Source organism: Protopterus annectens, chromosome 10.part0 (genome assembly GCF_019279795.1).
Source record: "Protopterus annectens isolate FY-2018-M chromosome 10.part0, PAN1.0, whole genome shotgun sequence".
Classification (NCBI taxonomy): domain Eukaryota; kingdom Metazoa; phylum Chordata; order Ceratodontiformes; family Protopteridae; genus Protopterus; species Protopterus annectens.
The window spans coordinates 406,961,140-406,982,223 of NC_056744.1; the positions used below are offsets into that span (position 1 = coordinate 406,961,140).

At 43.1% G+C, this 21,084-nt stretch overlaps 1 protein-coding gene across 1 annotated transcript in view; it reads right to left on the minus strand.

Annotated features, from left to right (window-relative positions):
• Window positions 1-21,084, minus strand: part of TPR (translocated promoter region, nuclear basket protein) — a gene marked incomplete in the record, with an annotated part of 1,837,142 nt that overhangs the window by 1,037,137 nt on the left and 778,921 nt on the right. Inside the window, 1 exon segment of the mRNA XM_044085316.1 lies at window positions 11,751-11,888. Coding sequence (XP_043941251.1) covers window positions 11,751-11,888 — 138 coding nt within the window.

Here is a 21,084-nt window from a genome sequence, read left to right on the forward strand (position 1 = left end):
AGAGAAATTAGTCCAAATCACTTGACTCAAAGAAAGTAAAGGTGCAGTGAACCAAAAAAATGGAAGACTGCTCTGTTAGGCAAGGGTGACAGGGGTCACAAACGCATCTGTTGTACAGAATGCTTAAGTGACCTCTGGTTTTTATAAAGTCCAAAGTCTAAGCATTTCTTTTTGCAAAGATCATAAAAAGAAACATCTCAGATGTAAACTCCAAATGCCTCATCATGAGAGAACAAAGTAGTTGTAAAAGAATGCTGCAGAGAGACAAAACTGGAACCCTTTTATGGATCCTCCAGGCTTGTTACAAACCTTACTTTACTGACAGTAACAAATGGGCAGTGTGTGATTTTGGCAAAACATATGAAGTACTACAAAAATATTCTACTGTACTCCACTGTCCATATGTTTCTATAAAACCTATGTAGCTCTACATGATATCTAAACAGATAAAATTTTTTATTTTGTTTTGGGAATGATACATTTCACATTTCTGCAGAAGTTGGAAACTCCAACCAAAATGGCCTTATGAGAAGAGATAATTAAGCTGCTCAAGTGTCCATCTCTAACACCAGTTCACTGGACCAAAAAAAGGAACTGCCTCAGTAAAGCAACTATACTCCTTAACATGTTTAACAGTCTTTCAGGAGACTGAAACAGATGAATGCATCACCAATTAGGGGAAAACCACAGATTTTATAAAGCTTTTCAACAACAGTGCTTACAGTTTGGAAGTCAAAGATGTGACTGAAGAAATGATGACCATTGTTTATTAACCCAGAAAGACATGAAGGAGATAAAATCAGAGTTCAAAGATCTGAAACAACCCAACAAGAACCCAACACTAAATATCCAGACAGACTGATTTACCAGTTAAACGACAGTACTGTGTGTGGGACTAGAATCTTTATCCTGGAAGGGAAAGGAATTGAGAAGGGTCAGGGCACCATGAAAATCAAAGTATACAATGGCCATCAGTGGGAGAGTGGTGAGGTGGAACGTGACTCCAACTTAGTGAGGACACAATACTCTTACCAGATGACCACCTCGGCTCTTTTCAGAAACATGTCCCTTAAAGGACCCAATGATAACTTGCAGTACATCTTTTCTTCCTACCTTAGATAAATGCCTTATTGCAACTCTAATGTCTTTGCAGGTGCACACTTTTTTTCTGAATTCATGTTGCCACAGTGGTGAGGAAATCATTTTATGCTGTACAACTTATAAGTAAGGGCATGGCATCTAGGTCCAAACAGGTCATTATCCAACCGTACTCTGCCCTTATCAGACCAATCAAGACTACAATGCTCCCTTCAGTATATACCTGGCCAGGTATATGCAGCAACTAGAGCTACCTCAGAGGTTCCTTACAAAAAGAATACAGAGTGCAACAATCTGCCTTATGCAGGCTGCCTTAAAGCCCTTTCTCTCTAGTCAGTCTCCTATAGATTGCTGAGGGGTGATCTATGCCTGGCTTACAAGGCATCCACAAATCGCACAAGTATGAATCACCTGCATATTTGTAAGTCAAACAGTACCAGAAATACAAGGTCTAAGGTCCTGAATTTTTTCTGCAAATTAAACAGAACATGCTGGAGAGAAAGATGCGTGTCCAAGAGACTCCCCCTCCAGTGGGACAGACTTTTCATCTATGTAAAGCTGAATTTGTCTATTAATCAGTTTAAGCGCAACCTGGAACAGTGGATGAGGAATGGGAAATTTACCCTGGGCCAGGCACCCATGTCCCTTATGGAGAGAGGTAGCTTATAAGTGCCTGCTCCTCAATGTCTTATTTGGATATGGGAGATGGTTATTCTTTCAGGAAAACTTGGCTAGGCTTAGAAACGTCCCCTGGGTTGCTAGCCTAGAAACAATTAGATGAATCTCTGAATTATGCTGCAACAGCAATGTCTGCAGACAAAAGCAATAAAAATTCCCACATTCTTAGATTTACCATTTTACAGCCACATCAGCATTTCTAGAATACCTTGAAATACTTTCTTCACTGCTGATACACCAGGTACGTCTTGAAAAAAAAATGAAGACTCCCATTATAACTCTGACAGAGAACGCGGGACAAAATCAAAGAAAATGGACAAAGCCATACACCCTTCAATTTTCAAGAGATCAGTTCATCTCTTTAGTCTGGTCCTCAGACTTTGTGGTTTTATGACAAATCACTGAGAGCTGAGGTCACTAAATAATGACAGACATTTCACACTTCACATTCTCCAGAAAGTGCATGTTACACTACTAAGTTTATAACAGCAGTATTTAAAACTGTCCATGATTTTGTGTCTTACTATTTTTGGCTTTGTCCAGATTTTGTGAGCTAAAAAACTGAGCAGTACTGACAAAGATCTTCAAAGAGTATTCCCTTATTGCTGTCAGTAAGCACTTTTAGAAAGAGCCAGTCCCAGTCAGAAACTAACAGATAACTTCCTGGGACATTATTATCTGCTGGTGGATAATCAAAGAATAATTTCATGCTAGCCTGCATCAATACAAATAAGAATAACCATACTGATCTCCATCTAGGACACACAAGGGATCAGCTACCACAGGTTCAAGCTGTTGGGGGACATTTGCGGCAACTGCCAGCAGGAAGTGACTGCAATACTGGTATTCATTTAAAAAATTGGGTAACACAGCAACTTCTTAAATTAATACCAATACTGCATTCATGTTTGTGTGGTTAGTGCTGCCATCTCACAGCAAGAGGTTCTCCGGTTCGATCCTCGGCTGGGGTGCCTTCTAAGTGGAGTCTGCATGTCCTCCCTGTGGTCGCGTGGGTTTCCTCCGGGTGCTCCGGTTTCCTCCCACATCCCAAAGACATGCTGTAGGTGGATTGGACACACTAAAGATTGGCCCTAGGTGTGAGTGCGTGCGTGTGTGCGCCTTCTGTGGAAGGTTGGGCGACGGGCTGGCAACTCGACACCGTAAAACTCCACTGCCAATCATGAGCAGACAGGTGATCCACTGTGGCAACCCCTAACCGGGAAAAGCCGAAAGAAGACAACGACTGTATTCATGTTTGTAGCTTAATGCGTTAGCAACACTGGCAAGATTTGTGACACAATGGGATTAGAAAGATTACCACAACAGGAGCAAGGCACTTTCCACAAATGCAACTGAGTTTAGACTGAGTATGTAGGTATTTGCAAGACATTTTCCCCTCCCTTGAGAAGGCTTAGGTTCATAGGATGATACTAGGCTATTGGCCCGGAGGGCCCTTATAAGCCTAGCCAAGAATGTTTCCAATGTTCCCTCAAAATCAGCACCTGTGGCATCCCGGGGTGTATTTTCCATTTCTCACCCAGTCGTCCAGGTTCCTCTTCCTCTTAAAGAGGCCTAGGGAGGTGCTTTCTGATTGACATAGAGAGGGAGTCTATTCCACAGATGGGGGAGTCTTTGGGACACAAATCTATCCTACCAACAACTTCTACTAATGTCGCAGACAAGGTTAAGGCCTTGCGTACAGGTTGCTTGAGTGGAGTTCGTCTTATGGATATGCAGCAACTCCATCAAGGCTGGGTCTGAAATGGCCTTGTATGCCAGACACAGGTCACCTCTGAGCAGTCTGTATGAGACCAAGTAGAGGGACAGTGCTTTTAGCCTATCTGTATAGGATAGGTGTTTGAGACCACAGCATTTCCTGGTCTGGAGCCTCTGTGGTCTCCCCAACTGCTGCATGTGCTTGGCAACGTACATGTCAAAGGGGGCACTGTAGTCGATAATGGGTCTGATAAGGGAGAAGTAACATGGATGTTATGACCACCTTGTTCCTGGATGAAATACCTTTATTTATGAGGTGGGCCATGTAGAAAGCCTTCCATACAAAGTACAGTTGTGTACACCTACCATAAATGTAGATGTTCGAGTGTCTTCACTGTTGCAGTCATAACTGTAGGGTGCTCCTGCCGGCAGGCAGCCCGAGGTCGGCCAGAATCCCAAAGTCTGGGTCCGGCGCCGGCTGTACAAGCCAGTATCCTGACGTCAGTACGCTCTGGTACATAGCCCTCATCCGACGCCATCTTCTCCAGCCTTTCTTGCCCTAGATGTCAGAAGTCCCTAATAAATCATAAATAAATCCCACTAGGAAACACAAATACACCACAAAAAAGAGAAAAAGAGGGGATAGGAGGGAGGGAAACACCGACTGCAACAGTGAAGACACTCGAACATCTACATTTATGGTAGGTGTACACAACTGTACTATGTTCGTGTTTCACTGTTGCAGTCATAACTGTAGGGTGGAATCCCAAAGCAGTGAAAAAAGGGGGGAGGTTTAGACAGAAGGGGCAGCAAGAAGACCCTGCAAAACAGCAGAGGCAAAGCCTGCCCTGGTCTTAGAATACAAAGGGAGATTGTAGTGCTTGGAAAAAGTATGCACAGAACTCCAAGTGGCAGCTTCCAAGATATCCTTGGTAGGAACTCCCCTGAGAAAAGCTGTAGAAGTAGCAGCTGCTCTAGTAGAATGACTTCTCACAGTACCTGGAAATAGTTTCCCATGATGAGTGTAACAAAATCTTATTCCATAAGAAATCCATTTGGAAATAGTTTGTTTGGAAATAGCCTTTCCAAGAGAACTGGAGACCAAAGAAACAAACAATTGGTTAGATTTTCTGAACTCTTTAGTCTTGTCCAAATAAAATCGTAACTGTCTGTGCACGTCCAAGGAATGCAAAATCCTTTCCCCTTTATTCTGAGGATTAGGAAAGAAGGTAGGAAGGTGAATTGTTTGATTTAAAGCCACTTTCGAAATCACCTTAGGCATGAAAGTAGGATTGGTCCTCAAGGATACTCTGTCCTGGTGGAAAATAAGGTATGGTTCCACAGCCATGAGAGCTTGCAACTCTGAGACCCTTCTGGCAGAAGTCAAAGCTAACAAAAGAACTGTCTTCCAAGATAAAAACTTAATATCTGAAGATGCAGCAGGCTCAAAAGGAGGCAAAGTAAGTTTTTCTAAAACATAATTAAGATCCCAAGCAGGAACAGGAGGAGTTCTGGGAGGCCTTAAATTCTTAGCCCCTCTCAAGAATTGTCTCACCAAAGGATGAGAAAAAACAGGGGGATCAGTATTGAAATGAGCAGAAATAGCAGAAGCATGAATCTTAATGGAAGAAAAGGAAAGTCCATTAGACAAAAGATCCAAAAGGTAAAGCAAAATAGAAGAGAGATCAGGTACCAGAGAGTCCAAGCCTCGGTCCTGCATCCAAATGCAAAATCTCTTCCATTTAGAGGCATAGGATTTCCTAGTGCTAGGTCGTCTAGCTTCCAAAAGAACATCCAAAACTTGTTTGGGAAGACTAGAAGAGATCAAATTCCTTTGAAGAGCCAAGCTGCCAGACAAAGGGTCTTGAGATTGGAATGTAGCAACTGACCCTGATGCTGGGACAGAAGAGAAGGGTTCAGAGGGAGAATCCAAGGAGGCTCCAAGAACAGGTGCTTTAAAGTTGGATACCAAAACTGTCGAGGCCAATTTGGAGCAATTAAGATGAGGAACTTGGGTTTGTCCTGTTTTATCTTCAGTAAAATCCGAGGAAGAAGAGGAAGAGGAGGGAAGGCATATCCCGAAAGGTTTCTCCAGCTGAAGGACAGGGCATCCACTTTCCAGGCTGTTTTGTGGAATGACCTGGTGCAAAAGAGAGGCAGCTGATGATTGAGATGGGATGCAAACAGATCTATCTGGGGGCATCCCCAAACTGCAGTAATCCTGTTGAATAAGTTGGTGTCTAGCATCCATTCGTGAGGATCTAAAATGTTCCTGCTCAGGCGGTCTGCTAAGAGATTCTGTTCTCCTGGTATGAATTGGACCTGGAGATGTAGATTCAGATTTAGAGCTGTGTCCCATAAAGCCATAGCTAGTCTGCAAAGGGGGTACGAATGAGAACCCCCCTGCTTGTTTATGTACCACATGACTGTGGTGTTGTCTGTGCGAATCAAAAGAGGTCCTGGATGCAAAAGGTTCTTGAAGGCTAGAAGAGCATTTTGAACTGCCAACATTTCCTTCAGATTGATGTGCCAGTGAAGATGATCCTTTGTCCAGGTTCCCTGCTGGCAATTGCCTAGAAAATGTGCTCCCCAAGCATAATCCGAGGCGTCCGTGGTCATGATTTGAGAAGGTTGAGGAAGACCGAAAGGCTTTCCTTCGTTTAACGCACACACCCTGGACCACCAAAGGAACTCCTTCTGGAGGCAGGGGAGCAGAGGAATCAGAGTGTCCAGATCGTGGTAATGCTGCGACCATACACTTTTCAGATACCATTGAAGCTTTCTCATATGAAGCCTTGCATTTGGAATCAGAATGCAGGAAGCCATGTAGCCCAGTGCCTGCAGGAATTTCCTTGCAGTGAGCTGAGGTAGAGTTGCCAAAGTCTTGAAAATTGAAGCCAGCTGTAATTGTTTTTCTGTAGTGAGGAAGGCCCTTTGTAATGTTGTATTTAAGAGGGCTCCCAGAAATACCATTTGTTGAGAAGGGATCAAATGTGACTTTCTTGTGTTCACTGAAAATCCCAGTAGGAGGAGAAGACGTTGAACAAAATCCAGATGTTGAAGTAAAAGATCCTTGCTGTCTGCCTGAATAAGGCAGTCGTCCAAATAGGGGTAAATCTGAATCCCCTGGAGTCTGCAATAAGCCACTACTGGTGCCAGGCACTTGGTAAAGACTCTGGGCAGTAGATAAACCAAAGGGCAGTACAGAGAATTGAAAGTGTCTCGAACCTGCCTTGAACCTGAGGAATTTCCTGCGTTCCTGCCTGATGGGAATGTGTAAATAAGCTTCCTTTAGATCCAATGTCACCATCCAAGTGTCCTGAGAGAGCATTGGAATCAGCTGCTGCAGAGTAAGCATCTTGAATTTTGGAATTTCCAAAAAGGTGTTTAACACAGAAAGGTCCAGAATAGGTCTCCATGAGCTTTGCTTTCTTGGAACCAGAAACAGTCTTGAATAAAAACCTTTTCCCATCTCTGAGAGTGGAACAGGCTCTATGGCTCTCATTGCCAGAAGAGCATCCACTTGATTTAAGGCCTCTGACCATTGATGTTTTGGCAGATCTGGCCAACCGAAAGCCCTTGGCAAGGTATGAAAGTGGAATTTGTAGCCTTTTAAAATCACGTCCAATACCCATTTGTCCTGGGTAATACGAGTCCAATTTCTGTAAAAAAGATCGTTTTCCTCCGAGAGGGGCATCCAGGTAAAGAGGTCCTGTAGCCCAACCGAGAGAGTCATTGAGTTTGCTTCCTTTGAGATTGGGATCTGTCTTCTCCCCTTCTAGGTGAAGAAGCAGTCCATTGTCTCGATCTGTAGGAGGCCTGAGCTTGGCCACGACCTCTGGAGCGTCTATATCTTCCCCTTTGAGGCCCATCAGACGTGGGAAAGGACCAATTTTTGGAGGGCCAATTCCTGGAAAATCTAGGAGGCTGAACTTGCAAGAAATCTTTCACAGTTTGCATAGATTTTGCCTTTTCTTCCATCTTTTTAATAACCTCCTCAGCCTTAGATCCAAAAAGAACATCATGCTGAACAGGGGCATCTAATAATTTAGCCTTAACCTGTTCAGGTAAACTTTGCTCACGAAGCCAAGCATGTCTCCAGATAACAGTACCAGAGGCTGCGGCCCTGCAAGAAGCATCCAAAGCATCAAAACCACAATGCAAGCAATGTTTGTTCAGTTGTTCAGTTGCATGCAAAACATCCTGTAGTTCCTTATCTTCTGCACATGCAGGAAGGGAGGCAAGCTTTTGCTTTAAAACAGACAAAAGAAATTGCTGATACTTAACCATATGAAACTGGCAATTTAAAGCCCTAACAGAAAGGGTAGCAGAAGTATATACCTTTTTACCCCACCTGTCTAAGGCACGAGAATCCTTCTCAGAGGGAATAGGATTCTTAGAAGTAGCAACTTTAGCAGCCTTAGAGCCCTGAGATATAGTTTCAGGATCTGCAGAATGATTCTTAAACAAGAACAAATGAGACTCAGGAACCCTATAAAACCTATCAGGCTTAGAAGGAGCAGGAGGCATGGAGTCAGGATTCAAATTAGCCTCGGAAAAAGCATCATCCACAATGTCAAGAACAGGAGGGATAGCCAAAGGCCTATGTTGAGGAAGAAGTAATTCTCTAAGCCTCTTCTTGGAAGCAGAATAATCCTGACCTTCCCAATGAAAATGTTCCCTCATCTCATGTAAGGTTTCCCCAAAAGAAAAATCTTCAGGCAGAGAGGCAGAGGGCAAGGAGTCCTCAGCATCCGAATCCTCATAAGGAGGAAAAGAATATTCCTGATCAGAGGAAGAGACAGAAGATATAGATGCCTGGTCAGAGGAATCCATAGGAACATCCTGTCGAGGCCTTTTCTCAGGGGGGGGGGGTGAGAACCCCTAATCATAGTAAGCAAATCTTCAGCCATCCTTAACAATTGCTTCTGTGTCCTGGGAGTAGATTCGGAAGAAGCTTGAGCAGGAGCTTTGGACTTAACAGGAGTCTTTGTCTTTGCCTTTGAAATAGTGATGTGAGTAGGCCTGAATACCCCCTCGGAAGCTGGTACCTGCACAGCGGTTCCGGACCCATCCGAGGGAGCGACGTCCGAAGGTCCTGCAGCAGATAAAATAGAAGGCCTTGATGGCTCCCCATGGGAGTCCGTATCGGCCATCGGTTCAGAAGTGGCGGACAACAGGGGCTGCAAAAGCACCTCACTGACGACAGCCGAACCGGACGCTGGCTCCAGCTGCAACGAGTCCTGTTTGGACCTCGGAGGCCTGTCCTTGTCTTTGCGCTTCTTTTGAATTCCGGTAGTATCCGACGACATTCTATAATTGAAGCGTCTGCCAAAGTAATTCAGAGCCCAATCGTACCTGCGTTTAATAGTACGAGAATTAAACCTGGCACAGAACCGACAACAAGAAAAGTCGTGGTCAGGGCCTAAGCAAGGTAGACAGTAAGAGTGGAAATCTTTATGAGGTATTTGTTTCCCACACGTAATACAATTATTAACTTTTTCTGACATCGGAGGAACAAGAAAAGATTCTAACGGGTACTTAGCTTTGAGAAGAGAAGTAAGAACTTCGGACCGACAACAACCAAAAACGCTGTTCGAAAATCGCCAACCAACGACTTGTGAGCTGCTTTCCACAGCACGGCAAGAAAGACTGGAGAAGATGGCGTCGGCTGAGGGCTATGTACCAGAGCGTACTGACGTCAGGGTACTGGCTTGTACAGCCGACACCGGACCCAGACTTTGGGATTCTGGCCGACCTCGGGCTGCCTGCCGGCAGGAGCACCCTACAGTTATGACTGCAACAGTGAAACACGATGAACATCGGTGACAATGTGGTGGTCAAAAGTCAGGTTGCTATAAACCTCGGTGCCCAAGTTCCTCATGACTGACTGCATGCTTAGTGTGTTGTCATTAATGTGATTAGTGGGGATGACATTTTCCCCAAAGGGGATAATGATGCATTTCTTGACATTCAGTTTGAGGCTATGCTTCCGGCACCAACCATTAGTTTGGGTAAGGCCCTCTTGGAGGATGTTCACATCACTAGGAGAAATTTAAGACAGTGCCCAGCTTGCAGTCATCTGCAGACCTGGTCAGCCACAGACCACTGGTTTTGGCTTGTACCTCAGTAAAGTATATCCCAAATAGTAGAGACCCCAAAACCGATCCTTGAAGTACACTGCTCATTACGGGTCTACTAAAAGAGGTGGCTTTCCCTACTTTGATTGGGTTCTATCAGTGAGCCAGTTAGCTACCCATCTGGTAACATACGGGTTGATGCCTAGCTGGGAGAGTTTATCTATTATGCCAGAGTTGGGAATAGTGTTAAAGGCTTTGGCTAGGTCAAGGTAGGGGTTGTGCACAGTCTTCCCCTCGTCCATGACCTTCGTGACTGTTTTGAAGAAGTTGAGCAAGTTTAACAGGCATGATCTCACTTTGACAAAACCAAACTGTGTGGGGTCAAGCACTGGGAGGTTGCCAATGTCCTTGTTTAAAAGGTCCATGATAATGCGTTCCACGGCCTTGCAGATCAGGCTAGTTAGGCTGATGGACCTTTAATTACCTCGGTTAGTGGATGCTCCACCTTTGTGTAGAGGGATGACAGTGGCTGTCCTCCATTCAGCTGGGATGAAGCTGGTGCTCAGGCTTTGGTTGAATAGGGTGCCTAATGGAGCTGAGAGCTCATGCCAGAGTTCATGTAGGATACAGCCAGGGATGTTATCGGGTACCATGGAGACTGTATTTTTTGCCTTTGAGAGGGCATTAAGGACCTGCTCCCTAGTGATGAGGGAGGGGGGGTAAGGTGCTGGGGAGGTCCTGGTTTACTGATGGGGGGACAGGGGGTGGGTGAAGCTTTCACTGAACCTCTGCCAGCAGGTTGGCTATATCTATGGCGTTTGTGTATGTGGTGCTATTGACCACCATTTCAGAGCAGATTTGAGTGTTGCCTTTCAGACTGGGGACAAATGTGAAGAAGGCCTTCTGATTGTCCTTGGTGGATGTGGCCAATTTGGACTCTAAGATAGCCTTAGAGTATTTCACCAAGGACCTTATTTGCTTGTTCAGACAAAGGAGAAATTGCGTCTAACTTGGCACCTGTTCCTTCTTGGCCCTGGACAGCAATTTTTTCCCTTTTATGATTGAGTTTGTTTATTGCTGCTGTCCACTAGACTGGTTTACTCTTCCTTAAGGAAGATAATTTGGTCCTGTCAGGTATTGCTAAGTCTATACAGCTATGAAGGTGCTCATAGTTTTTTGGTGTAGGTTTGGACATTAGTGCTAGTACCAACTGAAAGGACGGTGGCTGTGAAGCTGCTTATACCTGCTCTGAGGAGACTGTAGTCAGCTTTGGAAAAGTTTTTTTCATTTGACCCTGAAAAGTGTGTGTGTGTGTGTGTGTGTGGGGGGGGGTTCAGGAGAGATGGTGACTTCAAAAGTGATCGCTTTATGGTCGGATCTTACCAAGGAGGAGGATAACACTTTAAGAGTACTACAGTGGCTACTCATGCTTCTTTTTGGTCCTAAAACTTAGACTGCAGGGTGCCAGATAATCCAGGTACAGCTCTAAGATCAGATTAGTTTTTGATTTCTAATAACTGTCATATATATCTTAATATGATTTGAAGAAACAGGCTAAAAAGTACAGGATTGTTGCCTTGTTTTAACTGGTGACGCAGTGGTGAAGCAGTTAATTCTGTCGCCTCAAAGCCAGAGGTTCTCAGGTTTGATTCTCGGCTGGGATGCCTTCTGTGTAGAGTCAGCATGTCCTCCCTGCATTCATGTGGGTTTCCTCTGGGTGCTCAGTTTTTCTCCCACATTCCAAAGACATGTATCTGGAGCATTTCTCCCAGGGCCTTTTCTGAAAATAGACTCTGTCCTAGACGGACGTTCCCAGTCAACAAATGTTAAATAAATTTAAAAAAAAAAAACAAAATTAAATTTGGCAAAGTAAATTATAATGCTCCTAATTATTTTCCCTCTACTTGGGAGGAAAGTCAAAGGAATGAAAGACAGTGTCATGCTGTTTTGTAATGTACAATGAAAATGTTTAAACATTACATGGTAAAGTAATCCTTGGAGGACATGGGTTCTAATGCTTCCTTTAAATGAATGTAATGCTATTTTGCAGACCAGACAGACATACATATACAATGTAGCAGGCATGGACAAAAAAAAAAAAACAAGCAACACTGACTGAATTAGCCTGCAAGGTCCTTAAACAGATCATACAAAGACAACAGTCTAACGAATGCCAACCTTGGCTTGGCTCTGCTGCAGTTCCTGCTCCAAACGTTCCTTTTCTTCTCTCAGCAGTTTGTTGGTATCTATTAGCACATTCATGGTTTCAGTCTTCCTCAAAAGCTCTTCATGTTGAGCCTGAGTTTTAGCCCAAACCTGAAAGCAAAGATTGTAATGCCATCAACTTTTCTACTCCGATTTATTCAACTCATCTAAAAGCATATAAAACATTTGTCTGTCTTTATCATGTCCATCACTTAAATAACAAGTAAATACAAGCAGGGAAATGCATTTTACAAGTTAGAAAACATTTGTAAATGCCAAGATTTCATAATATCATGGGCAAAATCAGCCATGCACATACAACTTTCTGCTAGTTTTTAAACGGAAAATTTTCTAAATCAGAATCAAGTACTGCAGCTCATTCTCAGTAATGTGTTCTTTTTTATAACTTCAAAATATCTGATACTGTATGTTTTTCTAAATATTGTACTTTAGCTAAATTATACAGACATGAACTATAGCAAGGCTCTAAACTATATCATTCGGTCAAGAACTTTGCAAAGTGTCCATAATTTTGCCTCACATTTTGTCTGTTCATAATATTAAAGGTTTTCTGGCAACTCAGACTTCATACGTTTAAGAAAATGCATTCTAATGGAAAGCTTGATATTCCAGTAAATTTCTAAGTTAAGACAAATATTTAAAATCTATGCAATTTTCAACCTTCCCCCATCTTTACATGCTCTAGAAAATAACAGATATAACGGTACTGGAAGTTCTTGAAGTGTTCTCAGGTCATTATTACGGTCACCTCCATGTGCTTTGTTTTGTCAAGTCTGCCTAATTCTTTTTCAATATAATCTAATTTGATTTTAGTATCTGAGGTTACTTGCATGACACTGAGACAACTTGGCACTCCCTCTGTGGAGCCAAACTGTTTTGCACAAGATTCTGTAAATAAATCTACAATCAGTTATGTCTGTGAATACATTTTAGAATCAACAAAGTTTTTTCAGATGTACAATCTTTACTCCTTTCACATCTTATGTATCTATAAAACTGTTTCCTATTATGCTCAATATCTTTACATAAATTTCTTCAATTTTTTTCTCTATTTATCCTCACACTATGCTTAACTGTTTGTCTAGCTTACTTCAGTTTTCAAAGTTGTAGTTGGACTTCTCTCTACCATTTCTTATATATTGCTTGTCTTACCTTAATCAAGTATCTCATTCTTATGGAAACATATCCTCCTGACCTCGATCCTGATGTTAAACATATCTTATGATTTTTTGAATTTAAAACAATTTGCCTTTCAAAACTTTTCACATTCCTTCTGCAGATTTTCCACTGAATGCATAACTCCAGCTAAGTTTTACATAGTGACCGTTTTGCTTCCATATAATATATTAATCTTCTGAGCCTTGGTTTAGATTTAAGTTTGGCAGCATTATCTAATAAAAATATCCTTTATAAACCCATGATCACTGCACACCAACAGTGGTAAAACCTGACATAAAAGTAATTTCTTTAGGAACACAAAACAATGTTCCATTCCCTAGTAGTATGTTTAAAAAAATTTTTAAGCTACTGTTGTACCTGAACATGCATTGTGAATAATTTCCCTTACTAATGTTGTTGAATCGATATTCTTCCAGTCTGTTTCTAGCAAATTTAAGTCCCCAGCTACTAATATTCTTCCCTCGTGTCTCACGAAATGTTATGAATTCCAAAATGCCATTAGCACTTGACGGCTGCTCTATACACCTCCTGCGATTGTTGTATGTTCTAGGGTTTTCTTTACTGTCACACTTACACAATCTGTAATACTGGCGTTATCAATGAACATGTAATAATCACAGACCTCATAACTCTAATCCCCATAACACCTTCACCAGATTGTTGGAATATCTGTTACAGTAAAAACATCTATACCCAGACAGAATTGGTTTCCAGTCATTGTTCTTTAACCATGTTTCACAAACAGTATCATCAAATCTTGTGGGAATGCAGCAAATGTTCCAATAAAAAAAACTTTAAGGCTCCTAGCATTAACAGCCAAAGATGCATCAAATGTTGAATCAAACATTAGAAACATGTTTTTCAGTTCTTTATTAGCTACTTATTTACTATGGCTGCAGTACAGTATAACCACAAGTTAAAAGTTCCACCATTCTCCATTTAACATTGAATGTTCCTTTTTCTTGTAACCATACTTGGTGTTTGCTTCTGTACTACAATTTGACACTGGGAAGATGCATAAAGAAATTTGATACCAATCACAATGACAGATCGGAGTGATCAGTGTCCATTCTCTATTCTTTCTGGACAGGTGGTAAAAAAGGGTTCTAGATGCCTTTCTACAAATGTCCGATTTGCCAAGGGTAGAACAAGGCTATTACAAACACTCTGGTCTTTTTTTCAACATTGTTTTCTGAATGAAACCAAGTATGAAGGCAAAAGGCAGGAAGGCATAGAGGAGACCGGAGGGAGAAAGGCAGCAACCTCTGAACCCCATCATCTCTAGAAAGTACAGTTGTGTACATTTACCATAAATGTAGATGTTCGAGTGTATTCACTGTTGCAGTCATTACATTTGGGTAATCTGCTGGCAGGTTGCCCACAGTCGGCCTGAATAACAAATTATTGGGTCCTGCATCAGTTGCTGTCGTCTCTTCCATGATGTCAGGTCATCAGGAATATAAAACATGCAGCCGACAGGAATATAAAACATGCAGCCGACACCATTTTATTCAGTTTTTCTTGCCCCAGATGTCAGGTGCCCTCCAAATGGAGCAAAAAATATATATACAAACAGAAAAATATATAAATGCACTTTTATTAACATAACTTTACCTTCATCTAATAGCAAATACACCACAAAAGCTTTAGTATATAGTGAAGGAAGAAAAGGTATACAAAAGGGGGATGGCGGGTGGGTAACCCGGACTGCAACAGTGAATACACTCGAGCATCTACATTTATGGTAAGTGTACACAACTGTACTATGTTCATCATGTTTCACTGTTGCAGTCATTACATTTGGGTAGAATCCCAAAACTATAGATGGGAGGATGGAGCTAAACAGCATTAGGAGCAGCTAGAAGGCCCTGCAGAACCGCAGTGGCAAAGCCTGCCCTGGATTTGGAGAAGAGAGGCACATGATAATGCTTTGTGAAGGTATGAACAGAGCTCCAAGTAGAAGCCTCTAGAATGCCTTTGTTTGGAATCCCTCTGAGAAACGCTGCTGAGGTAGAGGGCAGCCCTAGTGGAATGAGATTTGATCCCAATGGGCACAGGTTTACCATGGTGCAGGTGGCGGAAACTAATGCAGTGGCTTATTCACCTAGAAATAGTCTGCTTTGATATAGCCTTCCCCTCTGACCCTGCAGCAAATGCTACCAGTAGTTGCTCAGCCTTTCTTAGAGATTTGGTCCTGTTCAAGTAGAATCTTAGTTGTCTGTGTACGTCCAATGAATGCAGAATCCGCTCCCCCTTGTTCTGCGGATTTGGGTAAAAAGTTGGCAGGTGAATTGTCTGGTTAAGAGCCACACTGGATACCACCTTAGGCATAAAAGAAGGATTGGTCCTGAGGGACACCCTGTCCGGGTAAAATGCAATAAAAGGCTCCACAGCCATGAGAGCCTGTAGTTCTGAAACCCTTCTTGCTGAAGTGACTGCCAAGAGAAAAGCTGTTTTCCAAGATATATATCCGCAGTAGCTGCTGGTTCAAAAGGAAGCAGGGTGAGTTTTCCAGCACAAAATTGAGGTCCCATGCAGGAGTTGGGGAACTTCTGGGAGGCCTTACATTTTTGGCCCTTCTAAGATACTGTTTAAGCAGAGGATTAGAAAAGAGTGGAGGCTCTGCGTTGTAATGAGCCGAGATGGCAGAGGCATGGATTTTTATTGAAGAAAAAGATAGGCCCTTGTCAAGTATCTTAGTCAAATATTGTAAAATCTCAGGAATATTGGACTTTGCTGTGTCTGTTCCTTGTGCTTGGTTCCAAGCACAGAATCTCTTCCATTTATCAGCATAAGATGTTCTAGTACTAGGTCTTCTGGCTTCCAAAATGACATCCATCACATATTTACTGAGAGGTGCTGTTTGAATAATTAAAATGACCAGCCATGCTGCAATGTTCAGAGTTTGGAGCTGTGTGTGCAGAATTCGATTGTTCTGCTGAGACAGTAGATTAGGTATTTGAGGCAAGTACCAAAGGGGGAGTTGAGACATATTCCTTAGAAGCAGGTACCAGTGTTGTCGAGGCAAGTCCGGAGCAACTAGGATCATTTTTGGTTTTTCCTCTCTGACTTTTAGTAAGACCTTGGAGAGAAGAGGCAGAGAGGGAAAGGCATAGATTGATAGGATTTTCCAACTGAAGGATAGGGCGTCCACTTTCCATGCTTTTTTGTGATGAATTCTTGTGCAGAATTTGTCCAGCTGATAAGTTTGGGGAAAGGCAAATAGATCTATATCTGGGCTCCCCCATTTCCGTGTTAACATGCTGAAGATTTGTGGAGTCAGTTTCCATTAGTGTGGGTCCATAAGATTTCTGCTTAGGTTGTCTGCCGGAGTATTTTGTTTTCCTGGCAGGAATTGAGCTTGAACATGTATTTGGTAAGTCAAGGCAGTGTTCCACAATGCCATGGCTAATCTGCAAAGGGGGTAGGAATGTGTACCCCCCTGCTTGTTTATGTAACATAACAGTGGTGTTGTCCGTCTTTATCAGTAGTTGTCCTGGATGAAGTAAGTCCTTGAAGGCTGTCAGAGCAATCTGAACAGCTAGCACCTCTTTCTGGTTGATATGCAGATGCATTTGTTTTGGGCTGCATTTGCCCTGAATGCATCTCCCCACCAGGTGGGCCCCCAAGTATAGTCTGATGCGTCTGTAGTTAGGGTTTGAGTGGCAGTAGTTAGTGAATGACAGTCCCTTCTTTTGGTGACATGTCTCCGCCCACCAAAGAAACTCCTGTTGTAGGCAGGGAATGAGAGGTATCATTGTTTCCAGACTGTGACAATGTTGGCTCCATAAACTTTTTAGGTACCACTGAAGTTTCCTCATATGCAGTCTTGCATATGGAATTAGTAGAATGCAGGAAGCCATGAACCCCAAAGCCAGCAGAATTTGTCTTGCAGATAGCTGGGTTTTTTTTGCCATTTGTTTGAAGTATATTGTCAGTTGCCTTTGTTCGTCTGGCGTAAGGTAAGCCATCTGGGCAGTTGTATTCAAGCTTGCACTCAGGAATGTAAGTATTTGAGAGGGTACCAGCTGGGATTTCTTTTCGTTTACTGTGTACCCTAGGCACGTTAGAAGCCTTCTTACAAACGCCAGATGTTGAAGCATGCCCTTGTCCTCTGCTTGAATGAGACAGTCATCCAGATAAGGATACATTTGTATGCCTCTGTCTGCAGAATGCAATTACTGGTGCCAGGCACTTTGAAAAGACCCTGGACGCAGTAGATAAGCCAAAGGGCAGTGCAGAGAATTGGTAATGCAAAAAACCTGCCTTGAAGCGGAGGTATCTTCTGCAGGATTCCCTTATTGGGTTATGCAGGTACGCCTAAGTCTAGAGTCACTAACCAAGCGTTTGTGCCCAGCATAGGCAGCAGCTGTTGTAAGGTCAGCATTTTGAATTTTGGAATGTCCAGAAACGTGTTCAAAATCAATAAATCCAGTATTGGATGCGAAGAATCGTCTTTTCTAGGTACCAGGAAAAGTCTTGAATAAAAACCTTGTCCTTTTTCCTTTTCTAGTACTGGTTGAATAGCCCTCATATCCATGAGGGACATAACTTGTTTCTGAGCCTCTGCCCACTGATTTTGTGGCAGATCTGGCCATCCGTTTGGAATTGGCAAAGTATGGAAATGAAATCTGTACCCCAGGGATAATATGTTCAATACCCACTTGCCCTGAGTAATTAGCTGCCAATTTTGAGCATGAAGTGCTAGTTTTCCTCCCAAGGGGGCTGCCAAAAGATAAATGCTTGGTGATGGTAGAGGAAAGTCATTGAGACTGCTTACTGTAGAGTTGTCCTTTGTTTCCTCCAGATTTGGCGGTGGAGGCACCCCATTTCTTTGACCTGTAAGAACCCTGTGATTGGTATCTGGAGCCTTTTGAGCACCTGGATTTGCCTTGAGTGGCTCTGCTGGACACAGGAAAGGACGAATTTTTAGTAGGCCAGTGCCTACTGAACCTGGGTGGCTGCACTTGCAAGAAATCTTTTACAGTTTGCATAGATTTAGCTTTGTTTTCCATTTTCTTTAAAACCTCTTCTGCCTTATTACCAGAGTGTCATACTGCAAGGGGGCATCCAACAATTTAGCTTTAACATGATCAGGCAAATTTTGCTCCTTGAGCCAGGCGTGCCTTCTAATCACAGATCCAGTAACTGTGGCCCTGCAAGAGGCCTCCAAAGAATCAAAACCACATTGCAAAGTATGCTTTCCAAACTGTTCTGCTGAATGCAATAATTCCTGTAACACTATTTCCCACACAATCAGAAATCAGCATCATTTTCTGCTTCAGTAGGTCCATAACATGCTGTTGATATTTAAGCATATGAAACTGGCGGTTTAAGGCACTGATTGCCAAGGTAGCAGATGTATAAACCTTGTTTCCCCATCTATCCAGCGCCCTGGAATCTCTATCAGAGAGGGTAGAATTTTTGGCTGTAGAGGCCTTAACACCCTTGGGACCCTGTGAAATAGTCTCAGGGTAAGCAGCAGGATTTTTGAATAGCAATTTGTGGGAGTCAGTAACCCTGTAATATCTGTCTGGCTTACTAGGAGCCGGAGGTAGGGAATCAGGAGCCATGCTTGATTCCGAAAACACATCAACAACAATGTCCAATACAGGAGGTATAGCCAAAGGCCTATGCTGAGGAAGAAGAAGGAAATCCCTAAGCCTCTTTTTTTTTGATTCAGAGAAGTCCTGACTCTCCCAGTGAAAATGTTCCCTTAAAGTATGCAAAGTTTCTCCAAGAGTAATCCTCAAGAGGAGATGAAGATGGGATGGATTCCTCTGCATCAGAATCCTCATAGGGTGTAATGGAAAATTCCTGATCAGAAGAAATGGAAACCTGATCTGAAGATTCAGCAGGGGGGGGGGGGGGTTGGGAACCCCCTGATCATGGTAATTAAGTCCTCAGCCATTTTGATCATCTGCTTTTTAGGAAAAAGGGTCTGAGCATGTGGATCATGCATCGGTTTTTTAGACATAGAAGATGCTTTTGACCTTGTTTTTGAGGCTGATGTCTGTTTTATATAAAAATGTTGAGGCCTGAAAATACCCCCAGAAGCCAGTGCCTGCTCAGCGGCTCCGGACACATCCAAGGGAGAGATCTGCGGGTTCAATACTCTGATAATCTCACGGCATACCGGATTCTGAATGGGTCTCAGTAGAGGCCTGCGACTCAAAAGTAGCGTTTATCAGGAGCTGCAAAAGCACCTCACCGGGTACCGGCGAACCGGCAACTGACTTAGAAGTTTCGTCGTCGGTTTTGGACCTAAACGGTCTCGGTCTTTTTCTTTGCGTATTTTGTGAACTCTGGTAGTCGGATTACTAACTGACGACATTTCAGGATAATTAAATCTTGATCCAAAATATTTAGAAGCAAAACTATACAGACGCTTAATAGTGCGTTGGTTAAATCTAGCACAAAACCAACAGCAAGGCACGTTATGATCTGGGCCTAGGTAAGGAATACAGTATAAATGAAAATCCTTATGAGGTATTTGCTTCCCACAAGTAATGCAATTATTAACTTTTACTGACATCGTTAAGGAGCAAGAAAAAGTTTCCCCAACTGGGTACTTAGCTGTAGTTTGAAGACTTCGGTTCTGAAACTCGAATGCAAAAATTTCAGGAGTCGGCCGACTGGCACTTGTGAAATGTGCGGCAACAAAGACTGAATAAAATGGTGTCGGCTGCATGTTTTATACCCCTGACGATCTGACATCATGGAAGAGGAGACAGCAACCAACGCAGGACCCAATACTTTGTTATTCAGGCCAACTGAGGCAACCTGCCAGCAGATTACCCAAATGTAATGACTGCAACAGTGAAACACGAAGAACATCTTCCTACAATGAGTGCACCAGGAAAAGAGTTGCTACATCTGACTTGGGTTGAGGTTGCAAATGGGTTATAAAAGGGCTTTATCCAGATAAAAAGGAGACTTTGTGCTACTGTTTGAGTTGAGACCATCAAGTTGTTGTCCTTCCCAGGTATGTGGGCTGCTATATCAAAGCAATAGGAAAACATGGTGTAATTCTAGACTCTGGCCACTTGACACAAGAACTATGAAAGGGTACCACCTTTTTTGGGTCACACAACCACCTTACAGACCAGTCCATAACTCGCATGTCAAAGTGTGAATACAGAACTAGAATGACCGTTGCTGTCCTGATGCTGACATTTTCAGGTAAATGCTCATGGGAAAGTACAGCTGTGTACACTTACAATAAATGTAGATGTTCAAGTGTATTCACTGTTGCAGTCATCACCTGTGGGTTATCCTGCTGTGGTAGCCCTCGGCAAGCCCAAATACCAGAGTCAATGTTTTTCTGCATTGGCTGCTGTCACTTGTGACTGACGTCAGGTCGTCAGTGCTATAAAGCAAGGCAGCTGACGCCATTACATCGGTTTTTCTTCCCCTAACCAGTCAGGAGCCCAAGGAAATATGGAAAAGTGGTCCTGGTGGCTAAAGGCCACTATAAGAAGCTAATGTCTCCCTAAGGACAGAGGATACAAGGGGGAAGGAGGGAGGGAGGGAAACCGGGACTTCAGCAGTGAATACACTCAAACATCTACATTTATGGTAAGTGTACACAACTGTACTATGTTCTTCAAGTTTCACTGTTGCAGTCATCACCTGTGGGAGGATTCCGAAAGCTGAGGAGAAGGGTGGAAGGATTAGTTAGAGACCTAGGCATGGGTAAGCATGCCCTGCAGAACTGCAGAGGCAAATCCTGCCCTAGCCTTAGAGAAAAGAGATAGGTGGTAATGCACTGTAAAGGTATGGAGTTTCAGGTGGCAGCTTCCAAGTTGTCCCTGGTGGGAACTCTTCTGAGGAATGCTGTGGAAGTGGAGGCTGCCCTAGTGAAATGGGTACGAATAGACTTAAGGGATGGTTTCCCATGTAATCTGTAGCAGAAATGGATACAGTGCGATATCCATTTGGAAATGGTTTGCTGGGAAATGGTCTTCCACTCTGCCCCTGGGGCAAAGCTGACAAGAAGTTGGTCTGTTTTCCTGAAGGGTTTAGTATGATCCAGGTAGTATCTGAGCAGTCTGTGCATGTCTAGTGAGTGCAGAATTCTTTCCTCCTTGTTTTGAGGGTTAGGGAA